Source organism: Portunus trituberculatus, chromosome 47, assembly GCF_017591435.1.
Source record: "Portunus trituberculatus isolate SZX2019 chromosome 47, ASM1759143v1, whole genome shotgun sequence".
Lineage (NCBI taxonomy): Eukaryota > Metazoa > Arthropoda > Malacostraca > Decapoda > Portunidae > Portunus > Portunus trituberculatus.
The window spans coordinates 23,638,050-23,660,549 of record NC_059301.1 but is presented as its reverse complement, the minus strand read 5'-3'; the positions used below and the strand labels follow the sequence as shown (position 1 = coordinate 23,660,549).

Sequence of the window (22,500 nt, the reverse complement as noted above, 5' to 3'; positions counted from 1 at the left end):
TTTTCCTCCACGTACGTACAAACATACACATCTGTTTTTCATACCTTTTACTTACATTGAACTACCTCCTCCTCCTCCTCCTCCTCCTCCTCCACTTCTCCACTTTACTCTCACCGCCACGTCCACACGAAGCAGAACTGTAAACTCCTCTGAAGAATGCCAGAGCCTAGGTTCTTGACAGTGCTAGGCCACCGCCCCGCGTCTCGGCTTCTCCGCGCTGGGCGTGTGATGGAGGAGACGGCTTTAGTGGACGCCGAGGCTGGAGGGAGGAAAGGGAGGAGGGAAGAAAGGAGAAGAAAGGCGAGGAGGAGGAGTGAAAGACGAAGTGGGTGTTCCCGCCTTCCCGTCCCTGCTACCGTGTGTTTGTGGGAGGGAAGGATGGAGGACAGGAAACTAAAAAATAAAAAGTAGAAAAAAAGAAAAAAAGTCCAGGTGTTGTTGTTGTTAAGATTTGAAGGTAGAGGTTTACTTCAGGAGTTTTTGAGAAGTTGTGTTGGGGAGAGGAGGGGGGGAGAGGGGAGTATCATTTATCACAGGGCGCCGCGGTGATCTTGGAAAGGGGGCGTGAGGTGGTAGTGAGGGAGAGGGGAAGGGACGTGGGGCTGTTACTGGGGTATGGGTAGGAGAAGGGAGTGAAGACTTAAGGGTGGGTGGAGGTAGATAGGAAAGATGGGTAGGCTTCTTTTTGCAGGCTTCTCCTTGCCTTTTTTCAACTGTGTATAGATTGATGATGGTGGTGATGATAGTGGTGGTGGTGGCGATGGTGGTGATGGTGGTGGTACAGAAATTGTCCGAAAACTTCTCTAAGGTCAGACTTCTAAGTGTTAAATAATGGAATAAGACGTGTGTGTGTGTGTGTGTGTGTGTGTGTGTGTGTGTGTGTGTGTGTGTGTGTGTGTGTGTGTGTGTGTGTGTGTTACCACCCACTACAAGGTTTACACACAAGGATGGAAGTTTACAAGGATGTTTGCTCGGAAGAATGTTATGTATGGACGGATGTTTACTTGAGAGGATGTCAACGCGAGTATTTAAAGAAGAGGGGGAGGAAGAGGAAGAGGAAGAGGAGGAAAATGCACGCGGATATTGGAAGGAAGGGAGAGACGCGCTGAAGATTTACATTACTACATGCATAGAGAAGAGTATTGACAAACCATCTCTCTCTCTCTCTCTCTCTCTCTCTCTCTCTCTCTCTCTCTCTCTCTCTCTCTCTCTCTCTCTCTCTCCAGAGCGAGTGTTAATCGAATTAAGGCAAACTAAAGATACTGTGTGTGTGTGTGTGTGTGTGTGTGTGTGTGTGTGTGTGTGTGTGTCCTCCTCCTCCTCCTCCTCCTCCTCCTCCTCCTCCTCCTCCTCCTCCTCCTCCTCCTCCTCCTCCTCCTCCTCCTCCTCCTCCTCCTCCTCCTCCTCCTCCTCCTCCTTCTTCTTGCGTCGTGTCTCTGCGGAGGAAGACTAATTGATTTCTTGAGACCAAACCATGTATGTTGGAAGAGAGAGAGAGAGAGAGAGAGAGAGAATATTTAACGAAGTAGGGAAGGAGAAAGAAAACGGACGAACAAAGAAGAGAGGTTTTGAGTACAGTAAATCTTTCACTGGACATAAATACAGCGCCGTGAGTGTGGCAGGAGATATGTGAGGGAAAGACAGGACTAATTCTTGGTCAGTTTTATGTATTATTTAGTATTAGACCTCGCATTATTTTCTTCAGCGCTAACCTAACCTAAGATGACCTTTCCACCTACACTTAAGAGCAGTGATTTTTTTTTTTTTAAGTTTTTTAAGTGTTTACATGATTTAAATGATAGCTTACCAGTAACTCTAGATCATCAGTAAGAAAAAAACATTTATTTTAGCTAATATTATGTGTGGTCTTTTGTTTCCGTGGGTGGTTTTCAGGATTCTCTTTATAGTTTGTCAATAATTCTCCTTTATCCGTCAATAATTCTTCTTCATTCATTCATTTTAATATTAATATCTGGGGTCTTTTTGTTTTTGAATGTCGTTTTATTTATTCTAGTAATAGTTTATGAATAATTTTGCGTCACCGGTAGGAGAAACATCCACGAGATTCCGACTAACAATATCTGTGGCCTTTTGAAAATAGTTCCGATGAGAGACCAATTCATTTTAGATTACATGAGAAGGAGCGGGTGATATTTGAAAGTTTAAAGGGTGGACTGGGATGTTCTTATCGATTTAGATGGGGAACAGACAGACCGAGGAGAGAAATATCTTAAGTTTTATCAAAGGTTACTGGGCCTTATTTTGAAACGCTTGGTCTCCTTTAAGAACTGTTTTCAAAGACCACAGGTATGAGTAATCAAGTTACCACGAGTGTTTATCAAATTACTGATGCAGCGCCTTTATTGAACCGGCACAACTATCATGAGAGCCCACTTGAATATCCAGGAACCTCCACTTGAACCTGTTAGTCGAGTTAAACCAACAAAACGTTTGAGAAGATTGTCCGTAGTCATGTAGTGCCTAAGGAAACAGCGGCGTGGTGAACTACATAAGTATAGCGTTAGTCAAAGGGCAGCGAGTTACAGCCTTATTGTCTACGAATTAATCATTTACAAAGAAAATGGAGAGTAGGTAATGTTAACTTGATAGAATGAAAGTCTCGTTCTTGTAACAAAGGGAACAAGGGAACAGTTAAGTTAATCACGTTACTAGTGCAGTCTTAGAATAAAATACTTTGAGTTGGAAAGAGTTTTTGGCCTGCTAATTGATCACCTAGTACAAAGAACATGCAGAGGAGGGAATGTTAAGTGGATAGAATACAACGAGGGGAAGTAATCTTTGTGAAGTCACAGTTGAAAGCATCTAGTTATACCAGCAGTCTCTTGCGTAGGAAGGGATCATGCAGATAGACAACAGAGAGCACGAGGCGAATGAAAACGTTGTGAGGTAGAGATAAGTTTTAATCCTCATCATAACTTGATAAGGGGCTGTGTGTGTGTGTGTGTGTGTGTGTGTGTGTGTGTGTGTGTGTGTGTGTGTGTGTGTGTGTGTGTGTGTGTGTGTGTGTGTTAGCCTGGCCTGGTGAAGTGGACAGATACAAAAAAAAAAAAAAAGGAGAAACGGAGCAGTGGAGAGAAGAGAAGAGGAGGGAACGGATAACAGTGGTGTGTAATGGATGGAGAAAGAAATAGTGAGAGAGAAAATAGGTTCTGGTGGAGAGAGAAGAGAAGAGAAGAGAAGAGAACGGATAGCAGCAGTGTATGTGTATGTGTGGGGAGAAAGAGTGAGACAGAGAGAGTCAGAGAGAAAATAGGTTCTGGTAGAGGGTTAAATGTCGAAGGAGAAGCAACTTTATTTAATTAGAGGCTTGGGATCGGACGAAGGGCGCCCTGTGAGTGGTCTTAATAAGGGAGGGAGCTGAGAACGCGCGCTCCTTCGGGGGAGGTCTGGCCGGGTGGACTGCTGGGACGCAGATTATTTTCTTTCTTATAGCTTAACTTTTTTTTTCCTTTTGCGGTGAAGTAATTGGCTAAAGTCTCATTATTCTTGTGTTTTGTGAGTCTCTTAGAGGCAGGCGCTGAGAGAGAGAGAGAGAGAGAGAGAGAGAGAGAGAGAGAGAGAGAGAGGAGGGAGGGAGGGGTGTTAATCTCCACAGCAGGTCCTCGGTGGTGTGTGGATGAGTGGGGATGTGGATGTGTAAATTATGAAGTTGGGTGATTACTTTGGCGAAGGTAGCGAGGCGAAAGGGTGGACACGAGAAGGAAGAGGAAGAGGAGGAGAAGAGGGAGAGAAGAAAAAAAAAGGAGGAGGAGGAGGAGAGGGTGAGAAAAGAAGAGGAGGAGGAGGAGGAGGAATAGCAGCAGTAGGAGACCAAGAAGAGGGAATAGAGAATAAGAAGTATCGTGGCATATTAGAGGAGGACGAGGAAGAAAAGGTAGTTAGTTACAGTGTGTGTGTGTGTGTGTGTGTGTGTGTGTGTGTGTGTGTGTGTGTGTGTGTGTGTGTGTGTGTGTGTGTGTGTTTCGTACAAGAACCATCTGTTTTATGGCCTATTATAGCAACACTTTCCTCTCTCTCTCTCTCTCTCTCTCTCTCTCTCTCTCTCTCTCTCTCTCTCTCTCTCTCTCTCTCTCTCTCTCTCTCTCTCTCTCTCATCATCTCCCCCTTCCTCCATTCCTACAGCCTTTCACTCCCTCCCTCCTTCCTCGCCCCTCCATCCCCTGACCTTTAACACTCCCCCCCCTTCCCTCCTTCCCTCCCTCCTTTCCTCCACTCTCCTCCTCTACCCTCTACAGCTTTCCTTGTCTTTATCCTCAAGCTCTTCCCTTCCCTTCCCTTCCCTTCCCTTTCCTCTGCTCCCTCTCTCCTCCTCCTCCCGCCCCATCTTCCAGCGTTCCCCGGCCCTGAAAGCGATAAGAAAGACACGTTTTATTGTAGTTTACCGTCGCGTTTAGCAAAGTGGCACGCTGGTCCTGCTCAAGAGAGAGAGAGAGAGAGAGAGAGAGAGATTGTGGGGAGTTTAAAGTACTTATATTTATTTTTGTTTGTAAGGTTTTTGGTGCTTCTCTCTCTCTCTCTCTCTCTCTCTCTCTCTCTCTCTCTCTCTCTCTCTCTCTCTCTCTCTCTCTCTCTCTCTCTCTCTCTCTCTCTCTCTCTCTCTCTCTCCAAGTGTGTTATGGTTAAGGAGTAATTAGGAAGACAGGAACAGGTGTGTGTGTGTGTGTGTGTGTGTGTGTGTGTGTGTGTGTGTGTGATGTAGGTGTGTGTACCTTTTTTATGTCTTATATGGTAGTTGTAGTTTTATCTCTCTCTCTCTCTCTCTCTCTCTCTCTCTCTCTCTCTCTCTCTCTCTCTCTCTCTCTCTCTCTCTCTCTCTCTCTCTCTCTCTCTCTCTCTCTCTCTCTCTCTCTCTCTCTGGGAATTAGTGACCCTCGTATATCAACAAGTTTGCTCGTTTTTCCCCCTGTGACTTTTGCAACAGGTATTAATTAGTCCATTAACTTCTCCGCGGCACAGGTAACCCTTAGTTAATTGGAAGAGAAAGGTGATGGTGTTTTGGGGTTACTGCAGAAAGAGAGAGAGAGAGAGAGAGAGAGAGAGAGAGAGAGTTATGGTACAAAATCGATGTTCAATCCTAAATGTAAGATTTTACAGTATTGATGAAGGGAATTAAGTCTGTTCAAGGAGGTAGAGAGAGAGAGAGAGAGAGAGAGAGAGAGAGAGGCAAATCTCTTGTTTAAACAGAATAATGGTATTAAGAGAAGCTTATATCTCTCTCTCTCTCTCTCTCTCTCTCTCTCTCTCTCTCTCTCTCTCGCACCAGGAAACTCACTGAGAGACAGCCAAGGTGGGAGCGAAGTGCCTGTTGTCTTAATGAGGCGGCGCGCACCTGTCGCAAGCACCTGAGTTTCCTGGGGGCGGGAGATGCTGGCGGGGAAGCGAGGCGGGTGAGGTGGAAGTGTGCGGGCGTCTTCACTCCCCCGACGTGGGCAGAACGTGGTCCATCCCAGATTTATCTCGCAACTTGTGTAGTTTACGGCTAATTTGCATATGGTGGGTAGCCAAGTTAAAGTCGCTGAAGGAAGGAAGGAAGGAAAGGTGGTGGGGATGTGTAGCGGGGAAGACTTGGAGGAGAAGGAGGACGGGGAGAAGATGTAGGAACTTAAGATGGAGGAAGATATGTGATGGAAGGAGAGTGTGGTTGGAATGTGAAGGAATAAAGACTGAGAAGAAGGAAGCAAGAAAAAGTAAAGGGAAGGAAGAAAAAGCAAAGTTAAACGTATACTTTGAAATACTGGACAGAACGAAAGAGATAAAGAGACACAGAAAATAATACTGACGGTGAAAAATGAAGACGAAATTACGTAACAATAACACGCCAAGGCAAGTAAATAGCAATAAAAGAGAGAGAGAGAGAAAGAAAGAGAAAGACGGAGAGAGAGAAAGAGAGAGAGGGAGAGAAAAAAAAATGTATGTAACGCAGGGGTTGTGTCGTGAATAGCAGGTTGAGGGAACAGGAAATGGAGATGGAAGAGGGCGAGGGAGTGGGTGAAGTGGATGAGGCAGGGGCGGATGCAGGGGTGAGGGAGAGGCGATACTTAGACCCTGAGTTATAGTCGGAGTTGGTGTGGAGGAAATAATGGCCGCTCCCTGGGAACCCGAGGCCTGGCAGGGTGAGGATTGGGGGAAAAAAATAATAAAAAAGGAGAGGGGTGGGGGATGGTATGGTATGGTCGGGTTGGGTTAAAGTTGCAAGGATTAAAGCTTTCAAGGTAGTGTAAGTATAAAGGGTCATTCTGCTGGTATTTTGTTTTTTCTTTTCCGTTCTTTTTTTTATGCAAATGGTTTAGTGGTACCATGAGCAGTTCCTTTGGCTTACAGTTAGCTAAGGAGTTCGTTCCATGGTTCGATCCCCGGTGAAGCAAATATAATAGAAATGAGAATTAGAACAGCAAAAAATAGTTTCTTACAAAAATTATACTTATGAAGAAGGTGACGACGATGATAACAATGATGAAAATGATATCAGTAGTAGTAATAATGATATAAACTCGACCACACTAGGCCAAAATGTAGTTAAAGTAGTCATGTTGATATTTGGTGTGTTCCTGGTTATGTGGTATTATATATATATTTTTTTTTTCTATTTACTCAGTTGTAAAAGTCAACAGTAACATTTTTTTCCTTGCCTGATAAAGGGTTAATCTGTTCCAGAAGCATTATGTAATCCAGTGAGAGGATTTAAAAAAAGAAAACTAAAAAACAAGTACGAACGTGTTATGCCACTCCACCAGATGTGTGTGTGTGTGTGTGTGTGTGTGTGTTATTATTATTATTTTCCTTTAAAATATATGTTTGAAAAATCGCCGGATATCCTCCTCATAAATTTCTATTTTGTTAAAAACTCTTTTGTAAGTTTTCATTAGTGTGTTTCTACCTTAAAGTTAGTTATTAGATAGGAATATTCATGAACAACAATGTAACGTTTTCATACCACGAGAGCATCTAAACACACACACACACACACACACACACACACACACACACACACACACACACACACACACACACACACACACACACACACACACACACACACACACACCCGTTAGAGGAGGACAGTAACGTGTGTGTGTGTGTGTGTGTGTGTGTGTGTGTGTGTGTGTGTGTTAGTAGCGTGCAGTGCCAGCCCCTAAGTTATGCATCGTGTTCAAGTATGCATAACACAGTCGTGTATTATGTATGAAAAGACGTCCACTCGTGAATTAGTGTGACGTGTCCGAGACGAGGTGGGAGGAATTTGTGTATGAGCCAGTCGTCACGTGGTGGTGGTGGTGGTGATTGTGACGGTTAATAGTGACAGTGGTGATGCTGACTAGTAAATGAAGAGAAAATGGGAAATAGAGGTAGTGATGATAAAGGAGAACAATAAGATAAAGAGAATCCGAATAGTATTGATAAAGAAAAAGGAAAGGAAAAAAAAATAGTGAAATTAATCAGATAAAGGAGAAAGATGGTGATAACAGTGATGGTCATGTGGCGTTTTTGATTGGTGGTGGTGACACAAAACCTGATGATGATGATGGGTGGTGGTGGTGGTGGTGATTGTGATAGCTATGAGAGGTGGTGGTGGTGGTAGTGATGGTGATTGTTTTATTGGTGATGATGATGGTGGTGGTTGGTGACGACATTACTCTCTCTCTCTCTCTCTCTCTCTCTCTCTCTCTCTCTCTCTCTCTCTCTCTCTCTCTCTCTCTCTCTCTCTCTCTCTCTCTCTCTCTCTCTCTCTCTCTCTCTCTCTCTCTCTCTTTTTCCAAACCCTACGGACTGCAATTTTCCACCCACGGTATATGATTGTCGCTCCTCCTCCTCCTCCTCCTCCTCCTCCTCCTCCTCCTCCTCCTCCTCCTCCTCCTCCTCCTCTGACTGCTGCGGCTGCTCCTCCCGGCGTTAAGGGAAGGCTTATGGAAATAGTATGATCTATTCCAGCACATATAATTAAGCTTAGTCTGCTCTGCGCCAGACCTCATAATTTAGCGAGGCTGTCGTGCCGCTGACGGGAGGCTGAGGTGCACACGCTGACGGCGACCTGACGGGGACCTGACGGGAAGCTGACGGCATTCGGGCGCCAAAAGGTGTCGAGTAATTGTTATAATTGAAGAGAAACATTACCACATCCACCACCACTACCACCACTACCCCTGACAGTAATGGTGATAATGATAATAATGATTGTGGTAATGATAATAATAACATGTGCAATAGTGCTTTGTGGTAACAGGGAAAAAATTACTAGATAATTTAAACGCTTTCTTGATCTAGTATGAATGCAAGGATAAAAGCAAAAATATAAAAGATCGTGCATGTATTTTTTTCATCTTTCTCTCTCTCTCTCTCTCTCTCTCTCTCTCTCTCTCTCTCTCTCTCTCTCTCTCTCTCTCTCTCTCTCTCTCTCTCTCTCTCTCTCTCTCTCATCATCCAGGAAATACATGAGCAGCACGGATATATTATACATTACGAAACGTACGTCTTGGAATAGTGTGTGTGTGTGTGTGTGTGTGTGTGTGTGTGTGTGTGTGTGTGTGTGTGCATCAGGGCTTCATTACGCAGGCTGCGGAGTCTCACACAGCCTGAGATCAAAGTGTGAGAGAGAGAGAGAGAGATGAGGGGGGAGTTTGTGATGTCCATGTCTTTTACAGCGTGATCTGCGTGCATTCAGCAGATTTCGTGGGCTATGTTCATGTATTTACTCTCTCTCTCTCTCTCTCTCTCTCTCTCTCTCTCTCTCTCTCTCTCTCTCTCTCTCTCGTCATAAATAACCCAGGAACGGAAAAACGAATATGTCACCATAGAGAGAGAGAGAGAGAGAGAGAGAGAGAGAAACGATTGCTTCTACGCGCCTCAGGGGGACTGGTGCCTCGCCTCCCTTGGGTGTGGTGACGTTGTTCAATTTACCACTTGTCTGCCTGCTCCTCCTTGCCTCTCCCTACCCTCTTCCCTCCCTTACTCCTCCCCCATCTCTCCTTCACTCACTCGCTCACTCGTCTTCCCTCTCTCTCATTCACTTTCCTTCCCCCACCATCCTTCTGTCTTGACTCCTCTCTATTTCTCTCATTTCTCATTCCTTTTCCTTTCCTTCCTTCTCATTCCTTCTTTGTCTCTCTATCTCTCTCTTCTCCTTCCCTCCTTTGCTCTCATTCATTTCTGTCCTCCACCATCCTTCTGAATGAGAAGTGGGAGACGTCTTGTTTCTCTCACTTTTCATTTCTCTTCTTTCTTCCTTCATTCACTTAATCACTTGCTCTTTTTTCTTATTCTTTCATTCACTTTTTCCTCACCTAACTGACTCCTTCTCTTTTCACTTTTTTTTTCTATTTTGCTTTCGTTTCATTTGCTCACTCATTAGTCTTCCCTCTTCCTCTCTTTCCTGACTCCTCTCCTCTCCACTTTCCTCGTCCCAGCTCCACTTTTGTCACTCTTCTCATTTCCCTTCCTTCCTCCTTCCTTCCCTTCCTTCGCTTACTGTGTGTCATATAATTCCAACCCTCTCCCTACCTCTACCTACCTCGCTCTTCCCTACCGTCACCTGTTCCCTGCGTCACGACACCTGATGGCTTGGCTGCGTCTATCATTACTTTTTTTTTCTATTTGTTTTTTTTTTTATTTGCCACACGTCAGGTAAATAGAGGCTTTATCATGCTCTGTTCGTGGTGTCATTTTCTATTCCCCTCGTAATGTCTCTTTTTTTTTTCTCTTTCTTTTTTTCATCTTTTTAGTAGCTTATTTTCTTTCTCTCTCATGTGGTGTCGTTTTGTCGTTCTTTTTTTCTCTCTCTTTTTCCTCACTTGTCATTTTGTGTTTGTCCTTGTAATGTTATTTTCTCTTCCTTTTTTCTTTTCTTTTTTTTTTTTTCTGTCTTGTGTATATTGTCGCGTTGTTGTTTTTTTTCTGTTTTCTTTCTTTTTTTGTTGTGGTGTTCTTAAGTGCGGTGTCATTTTCTGTTTTATCTGAGTGAGTGATGTTATTTGACTCCATTTTTCTCTCGCGGTGTGCTTCTCTCGACATTTTTTCTTATTGTGTTTGTCATTTTTCATCCTTTCTTTTTTTTTTTTTATCCTCTTAATGCTGTTTCCTTTTCTTTCCCCCCTGGTGGTGTCTCCTCGTGGCGTCCTTATCTTTCTCTTTCTCTCTTTTCATCTCTTATTATAGTATTCTCTCTTTTTACTTCCAGCTTTGCCTCTCATGATTATCTCCTTGTCTTCCACAGTATTATTTTCTTTTACCGTGGCGTCATTTTCTTTTTATCCTCTTAATATTGTTTCCTTTTCCTTAGTGGTGTCCCCTCGCAGTGTTTCTCTCAGCTTGTCTTATTGTTTTAGTGTTCTTTCTTATTCTTATTCTGAGCTTTGCCTGTTACGGTGTCTCCTTGCCCTCCACAGTCTAATTGATGTCTTCTTATTTTCCTCTCTCCCTTACTTGGCTCTTACTGTTTCTCCTTGTCCTTCCCAGTTAGATCTTTTCCGTATTGTCTTTTCTCTTTCTTACCCTCAGCTTTGCCTCTTACGGCATCTCCTTGTCTTCCACAGTTGATGTCTTCCTATTGTCTTCTCCCTCCCTTACTCTCAGTTTAGGCTCTTACTGACACGTGTCTACTGGTCCCCTGCAGTTCAATGTGTTCGCGTTTTCTCTCTACTCCTCTCAGATTAGTCTCTTACGGTGTCTCGTTTTCTTCCACAGTTCGATGGCACGCAGGAGATTCTTGTGGAGCCGTCACTGCTGCGAAACTGTCCGCTGGGGAGTGGCCCGGAGTACCGCTGGACCATCTGGAACAAGGATGGCCAAGAAGTGCCCCTCTCGAGTACCCGCCTGGACACGCCCTCCCTTCTCGTCCATCCAGTGTATGACCATGACTGGCCGGACTGGCTTCGCACTGACATCGCAAAGAGGATCCTTGGCCTGGCAGTTTCATTGCCGCAGGAAGAAGAACAAGGCCTGATGATGGGTGTCCTGGCGCCTCGTTCGCTGGAGGACGGAGAGTACACCACTCAACTGACGGTGAAGGAGCGTGGCACCATCGTCCAGGCTTCCTACAACACCACCTTCAGCGTTGTGGCCACCAGGTTGAGGTAAGAGAGAGAGAGAGAGAGAGAGAGAGAGAGAGAGAGCGCAATCATCTTGGGTACTGAAAGGTTTGATGGGAGCCTGTCGATGATTGGCTCACGAACAGTATTGGCGTTCCGTCTCCTACTCATAAACAGTATGAAGAAGCGAGATGGAGACGGAGAAGGAGGAGGAGGAGGAAGAAGAAGAAGAAAAGTGGATGATGAAGGTGAAGAAAGAGAACTTTAAAGAATAGCGTGTTTTGTCATTTTGTCTCTCAATTCCTTGGCTTCTCATCGTGAATGGAACAAAACTGATAGATTGATGGAAGGCAAGAAAAGTGTCTCACACAAAGCATGTGTTGCTGGACTTAGTCTACAGAAAGCACGGCATGAAGACCACTGGAAATTAAAGTTGAGTGCCGTTGGCTGAGCTTTAGGTTGAGAGGCTGATTGTATTGCACTGTAAAATCATCGTGTGTGTGTGTGTGTGTGTGTGTGTGTGTGTGTGTGTGTGTGTGTGTGTGTGTGTGTGTGTGTGTGTGTGTGTGTGTGTGTGTGTGTGTGTGTGTTCCCCAACTCTCAATGTTATGTAACCGCGCGGTGGTTTGTCGTTACAGAGTGACCTTCGTGGACGGGACGGAGCGGGAGGTGGACCGGGACGCCAACGTGACCCTGCGTGTGGAGGTGACGTCCCCCTCTCCCAACTTCACAGTCAGTTTTCGCTGCAGCCCCCTGGACGCACCTTCTGCCTCCTGCTTCACTGAGGCCAACCAACTCAGCAGCTTTCCCACCAGCACTAACGAGGGCGAGAATCTGTTCTCTCGCCTGCAACACCTTTGGGAGTTACTGCACAACACCAGCAGTAGTGATAGCAGCAGCAGCAGCAGCAGCAGCAGTGACAAAAACCTGAAGAACAACCCATTTACCTCGTCTCATTTTTCACTGCCTTTCAACAAGATATTTTCACCATTCCACATGTATGATGACTCTCACTTTCTACACAAAGTCTTTAACACAAGCCAGCACTACATTGTGAGCCTCACTTTCCCTGCCTCCACCTTGGTCTCCACTCACAAACGCTTCAAGTTCAGCGCCTCCATCAAAAAGGATCCTAAACACAGAGTCGAAGCATCGCAGGTGGTGTCCATCTCATCCCCAAGAGATAAGTAAGTACTTGATAACAGAGGGCAATGGACTCTGGGAGCTGGGAAGCGGGTGAAAAATATCGCGTGATGGACGTATTAGGCAAGCTGTGGGCGCCCGAAGCTTTGTTGCTCGGGAAGGGAACACACACTTCTTATAATTTTAAGTGCTTTGGAAAGACGAGACGAAAAAATAAGAATATTCCAGTATTTAGCGTTTTACGGGAAAGGCGACCCAAGGGCTTAGCGCCGCAGCGAGACTAATTGTTGGCAGCTGGAAGTAATTGGGCGAGACAAGGAAAGAATGGCCCCATTTGTCCTGTAACTGACTGTCGCTGCGAAGTAGAGCACGACCTGAATATTTCCCTCGGGGAGCAGTGAAGGGGACAGGGAACAGGAGGGTTGCTTTAGGAAACTTAGAATGAAAAGGAAAACAAGGAGGAAAGAATGGATGACAAAATGGGAGAAAAGTAACGTAGGGATCCTGCCGCCTCAGCCCACAATTCACTCACTTTCATGAATATATTTCAGTCTCTCTGGTCGTCGTCCTGGACTTTTATTGGGTTTATATTTCCCGCCGTTTTCTGGGAAAGCCTCTTTTGACTCCTGTGTGATGGAGTCCCGCTTTCTTTTCCGCGGCGAGATGGAGGCGTGTCGGAGGCTCGGCGTCGGGCCATAAAGAATATCACTCCAAATGCGAAACGGATCATCCGGGCCTCGACGAGCCGTAAACTGCGCCGCCTCTCTTGGTGAGCGCCGCCCGAGCCGCCGCCGCCGCCTCGCTCACCGCCTTGTAAGATGCCGTGGATCTTGTCAACTCACAGAAACTCCGGGGAATACTGGGACGCGAACGAGATTGAATATATATATGGAAATCCAATTCACTCAAACGGACCTTTCGTCCCATTGTGCAGCGACCGGCGGAGTTATGAACAAACCTCGAGCCAGACCACTCGCCCAAAATTCATTGAGCCGAGACAGGCGACGCACCTGTGCCCTGCGGGATATTGATCAGCAAAGTCTGTGTTGTCATCCAGTAAGCGAGAAAGTGTAAGAGCAGCTAGGAGGCGAGACACGCGGCGCAGGGCGAAATTTAAGTCTTTAGCGTAACATCAACTATACGTAGTGTGTGTATTATTTTTTTCATTTGTAAGAAATGACGTGCACAAGAATTAATTTTTGTTTTAGCGTCCCTATTATTTATAATTGATAACATGAAGGATATTACTTCATATAAATGGTTTCTAAACATGTCGTTTTATAAGACAATATTTAGCATTGTCGTAAAATTACTATTAACGTCATCTTTCTCCCACAGCATCGGAATCCAGACCTGCCTCGGGTCTCAGTTCCCATTCGGCGCTCTCCGCAGGATGGTGTTTGAGAGTGAGTGTATGTCATGCTCTCCTGAGGAGTTGGCGGTGCTGCGTTACACGTGGAGGCTCAAGATGTTGGTGAATGAACAGTACGCTCCTATGCTGAACTCGGAGCAGCAGACGGCCGCTAGTGAGGCGGAGGTCACCCTGCAACGCATTCTCCGGCAGACTGAGGTAGACGAATCCTTCTTTTCTCGACCCAGTGACTACCTCAGAGTGTACAACAAGTCGGCGCTACAAGAAAGGCCCACTCAGACTGCCCCAGAGGAGGATTCCAATCCCAACCTCGCCTTTCCCACGCCCAGCCTAAGCACCCACGACCTGCAGAACCTCCCTGAGATCATCGCACCGGAGATTTTGCATCAGGTGGCAGAAATATACCACCGATGGGGCCGCCCGAGTGCCGCATCCCTTGGCATCGCTACTGCCTTACGCAAGAACCCCACGTCTGACATTAATCAAGTTTTAGATCAGGGTAACCCTAGAGGGAAGGTGACTGTAGCAAATATCAATCCATTGCAAGCTGCAGTTGACCTAAGCAGGCCGAATAATGATCTGGCAAGGGAAGGAGTGCGGATCTCTCGTTCTGCACCAGCAGCAACACACCATGCCCAGCGACGCCAGATGAGAGAGAGCGATCGTACATCTTCCTCCCAAACCAATATGCATCGAAAGGTTGTTGGCCGTCATTCAGGCGAGGCAGCTCAGAGACCCGTGACGGACGAGGCCGCTCCACCGGCGCCCGCCTCCCCCACGGCCCCCGCAACCGCCTTCATCAAGGTCACGTTAGACAACCACCACAGCCACCTGGTTCATCGCGCCGTTCACTTCCCGCCACAGGGAATAGAGGGCGAGAAGGTAAAGGATCCCACGGCCCTCTCACCTACTGAAGGATGGCTGTCGGGACCGTCACATCCTATCACTGCAGCCCCGGAAGCAGAACACCAAGCCGGACACACCAACCCTGATTATCCACACAGAACAAAGAGGAACTCGCCTGCAGAAAAAGTGGCAGTTGAAGACTTGTGGCTGGCGACAGCGCAGCGCGTGGACCACGGCGAGTCACGCAGGAGTGGGGTGAAGTGGGAGGCAATGGGAAAAGTTTTTGATGGTGAAAAGGCAGTCCGACAGCACCAAGTCATTCTGAGTAAGGGAAAAGTCCAAGAAAATGAGTATCTGAAGATCTTAGAGGAGGAGGAAGAGGAAGAAAAGGAAGAAGTGGAAGAGAAAGAAAATAGGTTGTGGTGGGCAAATGACGGTGATCACAGAGTGCGTGAAAACTCACACGACGGCGGAAGTGACAGAAAAGAGGAACGACGACCAATGACCGAGGCAGGGACGGGAGGTGTGGCCGAGAATGCTCGCCGTGGGTTGGAGGAAGACGGGAAGCACACCACCGTCAAGCCACCGCTCGACGCCCAGTTTGGGATGCGGAAGACTGCAGCGACCCAGGCCAAGGCGTCTGAAGCAAGGCCTCGTCGCGCGGCAATCAGGCAGGAAGCTTCGCCACTTGATTCCGCAGTTCCCATTGAAGTGGATGCTCTCACGAAAGCCGCTGTGAAGAGGGAGGGCCATTTCCTTGAAATTGACAAGTAGGCCAGGTCCACTACTACAGGTTGCAGCAGCACGCGAGGGGCAGGAGGCTGATCATCCTTACCGTCTTGTGCCACCACGTCTCTCCCTTTCACCTAAAGCGTCTCCTCTTTCTGTTGCTTCCCAGTCAGATAATAAAGAGAGAGACCAATTTTCATTTGGCACTGATCATGATGTTAGAGGGAGCGAGGGCTTGCGGCTATCGTCCCTCCAGCAGCGCCACGGGACACAGACCGGGGATCGGTGGGGAGGAGACCCCCCAACAACAAAGACAATCGACCAACTGGAGCAGCGAGCAGATCTTCAGAGATTCAGTGGTAGGGTAAAGAAGAGACGTAAAAAAGAAAAGCTGAAAATGATGTCAAAACCAGAGCAACGTGAAGGAAGGAGGGACAAAGGCCGCCGAGAAACGCGTGTCGGCGACGTCAGGGGAGAGGCGGCCCCACGCCACGCCAAGGAACAGGAAGTTGGGTACAAAGAAAATTATTTGACCTCGGGAGGTGATGTGAAAGTCGACGAGGATGACGCGAATGACGCCCATGAAGCCCAGAATGACGTGGGCAGTGCGACCGAGGCGAGGCAAGTGGCACGGACGGGCCGCCCGCCCGCCCATCAGCACGGTGACTCAGCACACACGCCTGTCAGCTTCACACTCGGGTCCCCATCGGGGCGGGACGGGGCAGCAGCCACAGCACCCGAGGCTCTCGCCGCCGCAGGGCTTCCCTGGGATGAGCGTGAGAGGAGGCAATCGACTGTGAGGGGCGGGAGCGGCGGATTGAGAGGCCCACAACCCAGTCATTCCCTCGACACATCCCGACCCCAACCAGACCCCACCGTGTCGTCGTCCTCCGCACTCTCAGAATACCAAGACTTCCCCTTTGCCCCGCCCCTCGACCCCGACCATCCTCCCAACTTCAAAGTGCTGGACTATCACAAGTACAAGAAACTTTATTTGGCACAACCCGATCGCCGTAAAATCGACTCCCATGCAACTTCTGGGCCAGACCGAAGCACTGGGAATCCAACGAGAAAAGCCGGCGAGCGAGGGAATGAGGAGAGGACGGGCCCCTACTGGTCCCCTTCCCGCCGCACTGATGGAAAGGCGCCCAATCACACCGCCGAGGATGGAAAGGGGAAGGCGGGACCCGCGTCACAAAGCTCCCACGCAAGACTGAGACCCGTGGATCATCTAGCGGAGGAGCGAGACGACGCCCTCAGCCTCGGTCTCAGCCCACTAGGCAGCCGCCTCTCCGCCACCAGCGCCACCAGCGCCACAACAGGAACTGCTCAGTACACTACACAAAAAAGTCCCAGATGGAATGCCGTAGAGGCGGCGGGTGGCGACTCGGGCGTCGGGTCAGGCTTGGCGGGCGGAGGTCAGGGTGAGGCAGGCCCGCAAGGCTTTTCCCGCCTACACCCGCCGCCCCGTGAAGGCCAGGCGCGGGCGTCGCGGGGCCCCGGCTACATGAAGGACCTCCTCGATTTCGGTAGGTGGCTTATTACCAGTACTGTAATTTCTCTTACGGAACACGTTTCTCTCTCTCTCTCTCTCTCTCTCTCTCTCTCTCTCTCTCTCTCTCTCTCTCTCTCTCTCTCTCTCTCTCTCTCTCTCTCTCTCTCTCTCTCTCTCTCTCTCTCTCTCTCTCTCTCTCTCTCTCTCTCTCTCTCTCTCTCTCTCTCTCTCTCTCTCTCTCTCTCTCTCTCTCTCTCTCTCTCTCTCTCTCTCTCTCTCTCTCTCTCTCTCTCTCTCTCTCTCTCTCTCTCTCTCTCTCTCTCTCTCTCTCTCTCTCTCCATGAGGAGATAGTAGACGTAAGAGCGGAACCTATTACTGACTCATTTCTCGTTTCTTCCTCCTCCTTTCTCTCACCCTCCTCGCTCTTCTCCCTCCTTCACATTCTCTCTCTCTCTCTCTCTCTCTCTCTCTCTCTCTCTCTCTCTCTCTCTCTCTCTCTCTCTCTCTCTCTCTCTCTCTCTCTCTCTCTCTCTCATCCTCCTCCAACCCCCTATACCTCCCTCATCCCCGTCCGTTTTCTCCCCCCGTCGCTGGAAGAAGACTCGAAATATTGATCACCCTCGACGTATGACAAAGACGAAGTGTGCGCCAGCCGCCCCCTCTGGCTAGCCAACACACACACACACACACACACACACACACACACACACACACACACACACACACACACTGTACCTCATTTTGTTATCTTGTCTTTCCATTATTTTTTTTTCTCTTTCTCCTTCTCATTCTCACCCTCGGCTCGCCTCCAAGTGTCTTGCTTCCCCATTTATTTTCATATCTCCTCGTGATCTCTTTTTTTCTCTCTTTCTTTCTATATTTATCAATTTTTCGTCTCTCTCTCTCTCTCTCTCTCTCTCTCTCTCTCTCTCTCTCTCTCTCTCTCTCTCTCTCTCTCTCTCTCTCTCTCTCTCTCTCTCTCTCTCATTATGTTATAACCGAGATCATTATTATTATTATTTTCTACATATCTCTTAAATCTCTCCTCTCCTCTTCCTCTCCCCTCTTTGCCTCTCTTCCCTCTCCCTCCTTTCCTCCGCTTTTCATCATTACCTTCCCCTTCCCTCCTCCCGCCTCCTCTCCCATACCATCCACTCTTGCCAAGAAGTTTAACGTTGAGTGAACAGAATTCCCTTTGCTTGTAAATGCTGAAGGCAACGTGTGTGTGTGTGTGTGTGTGTGTGTGTGTGTGTGTGTGTGTGTGTGTGTGTGTGTGTGTGTGTGTGTGTGTGTGTGTGTGTGACTTGGTTTCTATATATTCTCCTTTCCTATCCTCTCCTTCCTTCCTTCCTTCCTTCCTTCCTTCCTTCCTTCCTTCCTTCCTTCCTTCCTTCCTTCCTTCCTTCCTTCCCATCTTTCTACCAACTATCTCACTTCTTGTTACTTTTATTTTCTCCTCCTCCTCCTCCTCCTCCTCCTCCTCCTCCTCCTCCTCCTCCTCCTCCTCCTCTTGCCTTGCACGCCACGTTGTATTTTCCTATCTCCCACTTCCTTCCCCTCTCCCTATCTCCTTCGTGTATTTCCTCCCTCACTATCTTTTCTCCTCTCCATCTCCCTCCTCCTCTCCAGTTGGCCATGCATTTCTACGGGTGTTCCTGAGAGAGAGAGAGAGAGAGAGAGAGAGAGAGAGAGAGAGAGAGAGTGAAGGTGTGTGTAGGTGGATGTGGATGTGGGGGCTGGGCAAGATATGGAAGTGAGCGGGCGCGGCGGGAGCAAGAGACAGGCTGGGCGCGGCAAGGTAGGCGAGGTGAGTGAAGCTGGCAGGGTAAGTCAAGAGGCAGGAGGCATGAGGCAGGAGGCAGGTTAGGGTAGTAGTGTTGACCAGAGCTAGTAGTGACGTAACTGCCCAGAATACACGGACGTCATTGGTTGGCTAGAGACATACACACATACGCACGTACATACATACATACATACATACATACATCCGCCTGGCGCTTTTGTGTTGTAGTCTGGTGTGTGTGTGTGTGTGTGTGTGTGTGTGTGTGTGTGTGTGTGTGCATAAGACATACGTAGAGAGAGTGTGAGAGAGAGAACAGAATCGTCTTGTATTTATCTGACATACAATGCTTTCTTTCTTTCTTTCTTTCTTTCTTTCTTTATGTTTAAGATACCCTGACTCTCTAATGTCTTACCTTTGTACTCTTTATTATTCATAAGTTTACGCCTCACAATGTAAGCTGGTCTTTTTATTATTATTATTATCATGTAAATATGAAAAGTGGACTCTAGCTACGTGTGTGTGTGTGTGTGTGTGTGTGTGTGTGTGTGTGTGTGTGTGTGTGTGTGTGTGCGTGCTCATTACGCTAATTTTAGACGTTGAATTTGTGCCTTGTTGAATAGAAAACAAATAAGAGTGAGAGAGAAGGAAAAGATTAATAGTACTGGTAGTGGAAGACAGAACTATACACTCCTCCTCTTTCCTTTTTCTTACTCTCTCCTTCCCTATGTTCCCATTCCTTCACCCCTTTTCCTTCCCCTATCCTTGCTGCCTTTCCCCGCCTTGCCCTTCTCCTGCAGCAGATAAAGGGTGCAGCTGGTCCTCTCGTTGCTCAAGTGGTTGTTGTAATATTTGGAACGGGTGCAAGCGATGGTAGCCAGAGAGAGAGAGAGAGAGAGAGAGAGAGAGAGAGAGAGAGAGAGAGAGAGAGAGACTTGTTGAACGCTTATGGTGGTGGTGATGATTGTTGTTTACGCTGTTATTAGATAATTTACGGCAACGAAATAGGTAGAGAGTTTTAATTTTTCTCTCTCTCTCTCTCTCTCTCTCTCTCTCTCTCTCTCTCTCTCTCTCTCTCTCTCTCTCTCTCTCTCTCTCTCGCTTGGGCGAAGATGTTACCAAAGAATATAATTCGAAACCATGCATTGCGATATGGTACGAGAGAGAGAGAGAGAGAGAGAGAGAGAGAGAGAGAGAGAAACTGAGTGAGCAAAAAGAGGATAAATTTTTACATTATCTCTTCATACGTATCTCTCTCTCTCTCTCTCTCTCTCTCTCTCTCTCTCTCTCTCTATTAATTTCATGGGTGGAAGCACGAGTATGTATGTAATGCTGCTGCTGCTGCTGCTGCTGCTTTTGCTGTGTCGGTGGGTGGATCCCTGGTGCTGGCCGAGGCTGGTAGGGTTATGGGGGTCATGGGTGAGTCTGTGTGTATACTGTGACTGACGAGCGGTGCGGGGCGTGGGAGTGTCTCTCTCTCTCTCTCTCTCTCTCTCTCTCTCTCTCTCTCTCTCTCTCTCTCTGCTGTAGCGAATTTTGAGTTGTACGGTTGATTCTGAAAGTCCAGTTTTAATCTAAGGAGGTCTTTTTGAATTTTACGCTCTCTCTCTCTCTCTCTCTCTCTCTCTCTCTCTCTCGACGGGTATACATATGGTTTGTTTGCTTTTCTCGTTCGTCTGCTGTGCCTCCTCCTTTGTTAGCTGCGGTGGTGGTGGTGGTGGTGGTGCGTGTGGCAAGGGCATTAGGCGTGGTGATCCTTACAGTTTGGTGGTGACGCGGCAGACTTGTACTATTGTGGTGAGGGATGGTGGCGGTGATAGTGGTGGTGATAATGGGAGATTGACTGGTGGTAGGAAAGAAAATACGACCTGATATTTGTTTTGTTTATTTATTTATTTTTTCGTAACTATTGTTTATAGAGAAATGAGAATAATAATGTTAATGATTATGATGGTAGTGGTAATAGTAGTAGTAGTAGTAGTAGTAGTAAAAATAAAAATAGTAGCAGTAAAAGTAGTAATAGTAGTAGTAGCAGCAGCAGCAGGAATGATGATAATATTTTTGTAGATAATATTATACGTTTGGAGAGAGAGAGAGAGAGAGAGAGAGAGAGAGAGAGACAGACAGAGATAGAGAGAAACATCACCTGAATTAAACAGAAAACAACAACAACATCATCATCATCATCATCAACAAACCTCAAAAACCTCCCGGAATAATGCGGAGCTGCTGCGAAATAGAAATTAATTGAAACTGCGTGGCCTCAAAAAATAATCTGCACCTCGGTTCTGAAAAATATGCTGCCGGCACGGAGAATGCTGGCAGCGTATTTTATTTGTATTGGTTGATAAATGTTGCCCGCCGCTGCCAACCAACCTGGAAATGGGCGTGGGAGAGGGGCAGGGAAGGGAAGGGAAGGGGGTGAGGGGAGAAGGAAGGGGAAGGGTGAGGTAGGGTAGGGGATAGGGCCGGGTCTTCCTTAAATGTGAATGGTAATGGTGAAGATAAATCTAGTCTGACACACCCTCCTTAGTGAGAGAGAGAGAGAGAGAGAGAGAGAGAGAGAGAGAGAGAGAGAGAGAGAGAAGAGATATATTTAATAAGTTAATATTTATAAATGGAAACAAGTATTTTCATCCAGGAAAACTTTTAATGACTTTTTGATTGTATCCTTTCATCGCGTTTTCCTTCTTTTAATGTTTTCAGTGAATTGTGTAAGTATTTCTTTTTATTGCATCTTGAAATTTACTCGTTCAGTCAATTACCATGTTCGTTTGTGATTTTGCGAATGTTTCAAGGCTTCGTGACTCATTCTTTTCCGTGACACTCAGCCGCGGCACATCAAGAATTCCTGTCTCGTGGGTTTCATCTTGCAATACTAACACTCCTTTCTCGTACCTACGTAATAACCGTATGCTTCATTTCCTCTTCCTTCACCAAGAACTCGACAAGAAAACATCACCAGCATAACAAAAATAGCTGAAACCGTACATTATTCTTTTCTCCTCCTGCTCCTCCTCTATATCCTCCACACAAACTATCCCCCATTTACCCATCACCGCCACTCACTCACCCACCCTTCCCCTATCAATGCCTCTTCGCTCCACCCATCTGGCGTTTGCATAACCCCACACCTCCACCCTCACATTCCCTCGCCTGACACTCCCCATGCACCACCGCCTAACCCAACCTTTCTCCCTCCCTTCCTCTCCCTCTCGCTGCGCCACCAAAAGCCAAACTCTGAGTCACAAATCCCACTATCCTACAATCCTTCCCTGTCCTCGCTTAGGTCGAGTTTCCTCATCTGCCATTTCCTCCAATTTGGCCCGTTTCTCCCGGAGTCTTGGGATAAAATCTGATTTAGTGTTGTTGGGGCTGGTTGGGGAGGTGGGTAAGTGTTGCGAGTTGGTAGCCTATTGATGGGTGGGTGGAGCTGTGCAAAGTTCAGGTGTGAGGGGAAGGGAATAATGATCAATCTCCTCTCTCTATACCCATGCACCTTTTACCTATTCTCTTTTGCCGTTACTGTACTATTATCATCGTGTGCCGTCTTGCCTTGTCTTTTGCGTTTGTAGCCTATTTCTTCCCTCCATTCTATTCCTTTCTTGGTCTCGTCCTACTTCCCTCCTTCTCACACTGTTGATGCATAATGCAAATCTCCTCCTGTGTCCGCTCTTCTTAAACTCCCTAAATTGGAAACAGTAGGGCTGGCTTGGGTCCGCTGTCGTGGTGGTGATAGTGGCCGCGGTGAGAATGGACGGAAAGCAGGAATTGTGACGGTGGTGATGGTGAGAAGCGAGGCGAGGTGATGGTGACTGGTAAAGGTGGTGGAAATTGAATGTGAGAGGAGAGGCATGATGGTGAATGCTGTGGTGGGGGAGGGATGGTTGGGTGCTGCTGAAAATGGCTTGGTGTAGTAGTGGGAGGGAGGGTTGGTGGGGGTGGGGGAGGGTGATCATTGAATAGAAATGACTGTGGTATTGGCTCATGATGGCCGGGGCGGCACAAAATGGACAAGGAATCGACTGCATGAGCAACGAACATTATCTGAAGGAAAAATTCACAACATGGGGGTTTGAAAGTTATTGGTAT

At 47.3% G+C, this 22,500-nt stretch overlaps 2 protein-coding genes across 5 annotated transcripts in view; both read left to right on the top strand.

The window, feature by feature from the left end:
- The window catches only part of LOC123520860, a 1,438,509-nt gene extending 1,422,999 nt beyond the window's left edge, over nucleotides 1–15,510 (top strand). For all 3 annotated transcript variants that reach the window (XM_045283505.1, XM_045283504.1, XM_045283506.1), the window contains 3 exons: nucleotides 10,699–11,087; nucleotides 11,681–12,229; nucleotides 13,524–15,510. In XM_045283505.1, coding sequence (XP_045139440.1) covers nucleotides 10,699–11,087; nucleotides 11,681–12,229; nucleotides 13,524–15,177 — 2,592 coding nt within the window. In that variant the 3' untranslated portion in view covers nucleotides 15,178–15,510. The remainder of the gene's footprint in view (nucleotides 1–10,698; nucleotides 11,088–11,680; nucleotides 12,230–13,523) is intronic.
- The window catches only part of LOC123520859, a 31,080-nt gene continuing 23,780 nt past the window's right edge, over nucleotides 15,201–22,500 (top strand). The window contains exon 1 of one of the 2 annotated variants that reach the window (XM_045283503.1): nucleotides 15,201–16,661. In XM_045283503.1, the coding sequence (XP_045139438.1) occupies nucleotides 15,530–16,661 (1,132 nt within the window). In that variant the 5' untranslated portion in view covers nucleotides 15,201–15,529. The remainder of the gene's footprint in view (nucleotides 16,662–22,500) is intronic. The other variant, XM_045283502.1, reaches the window with a different exon arrangement.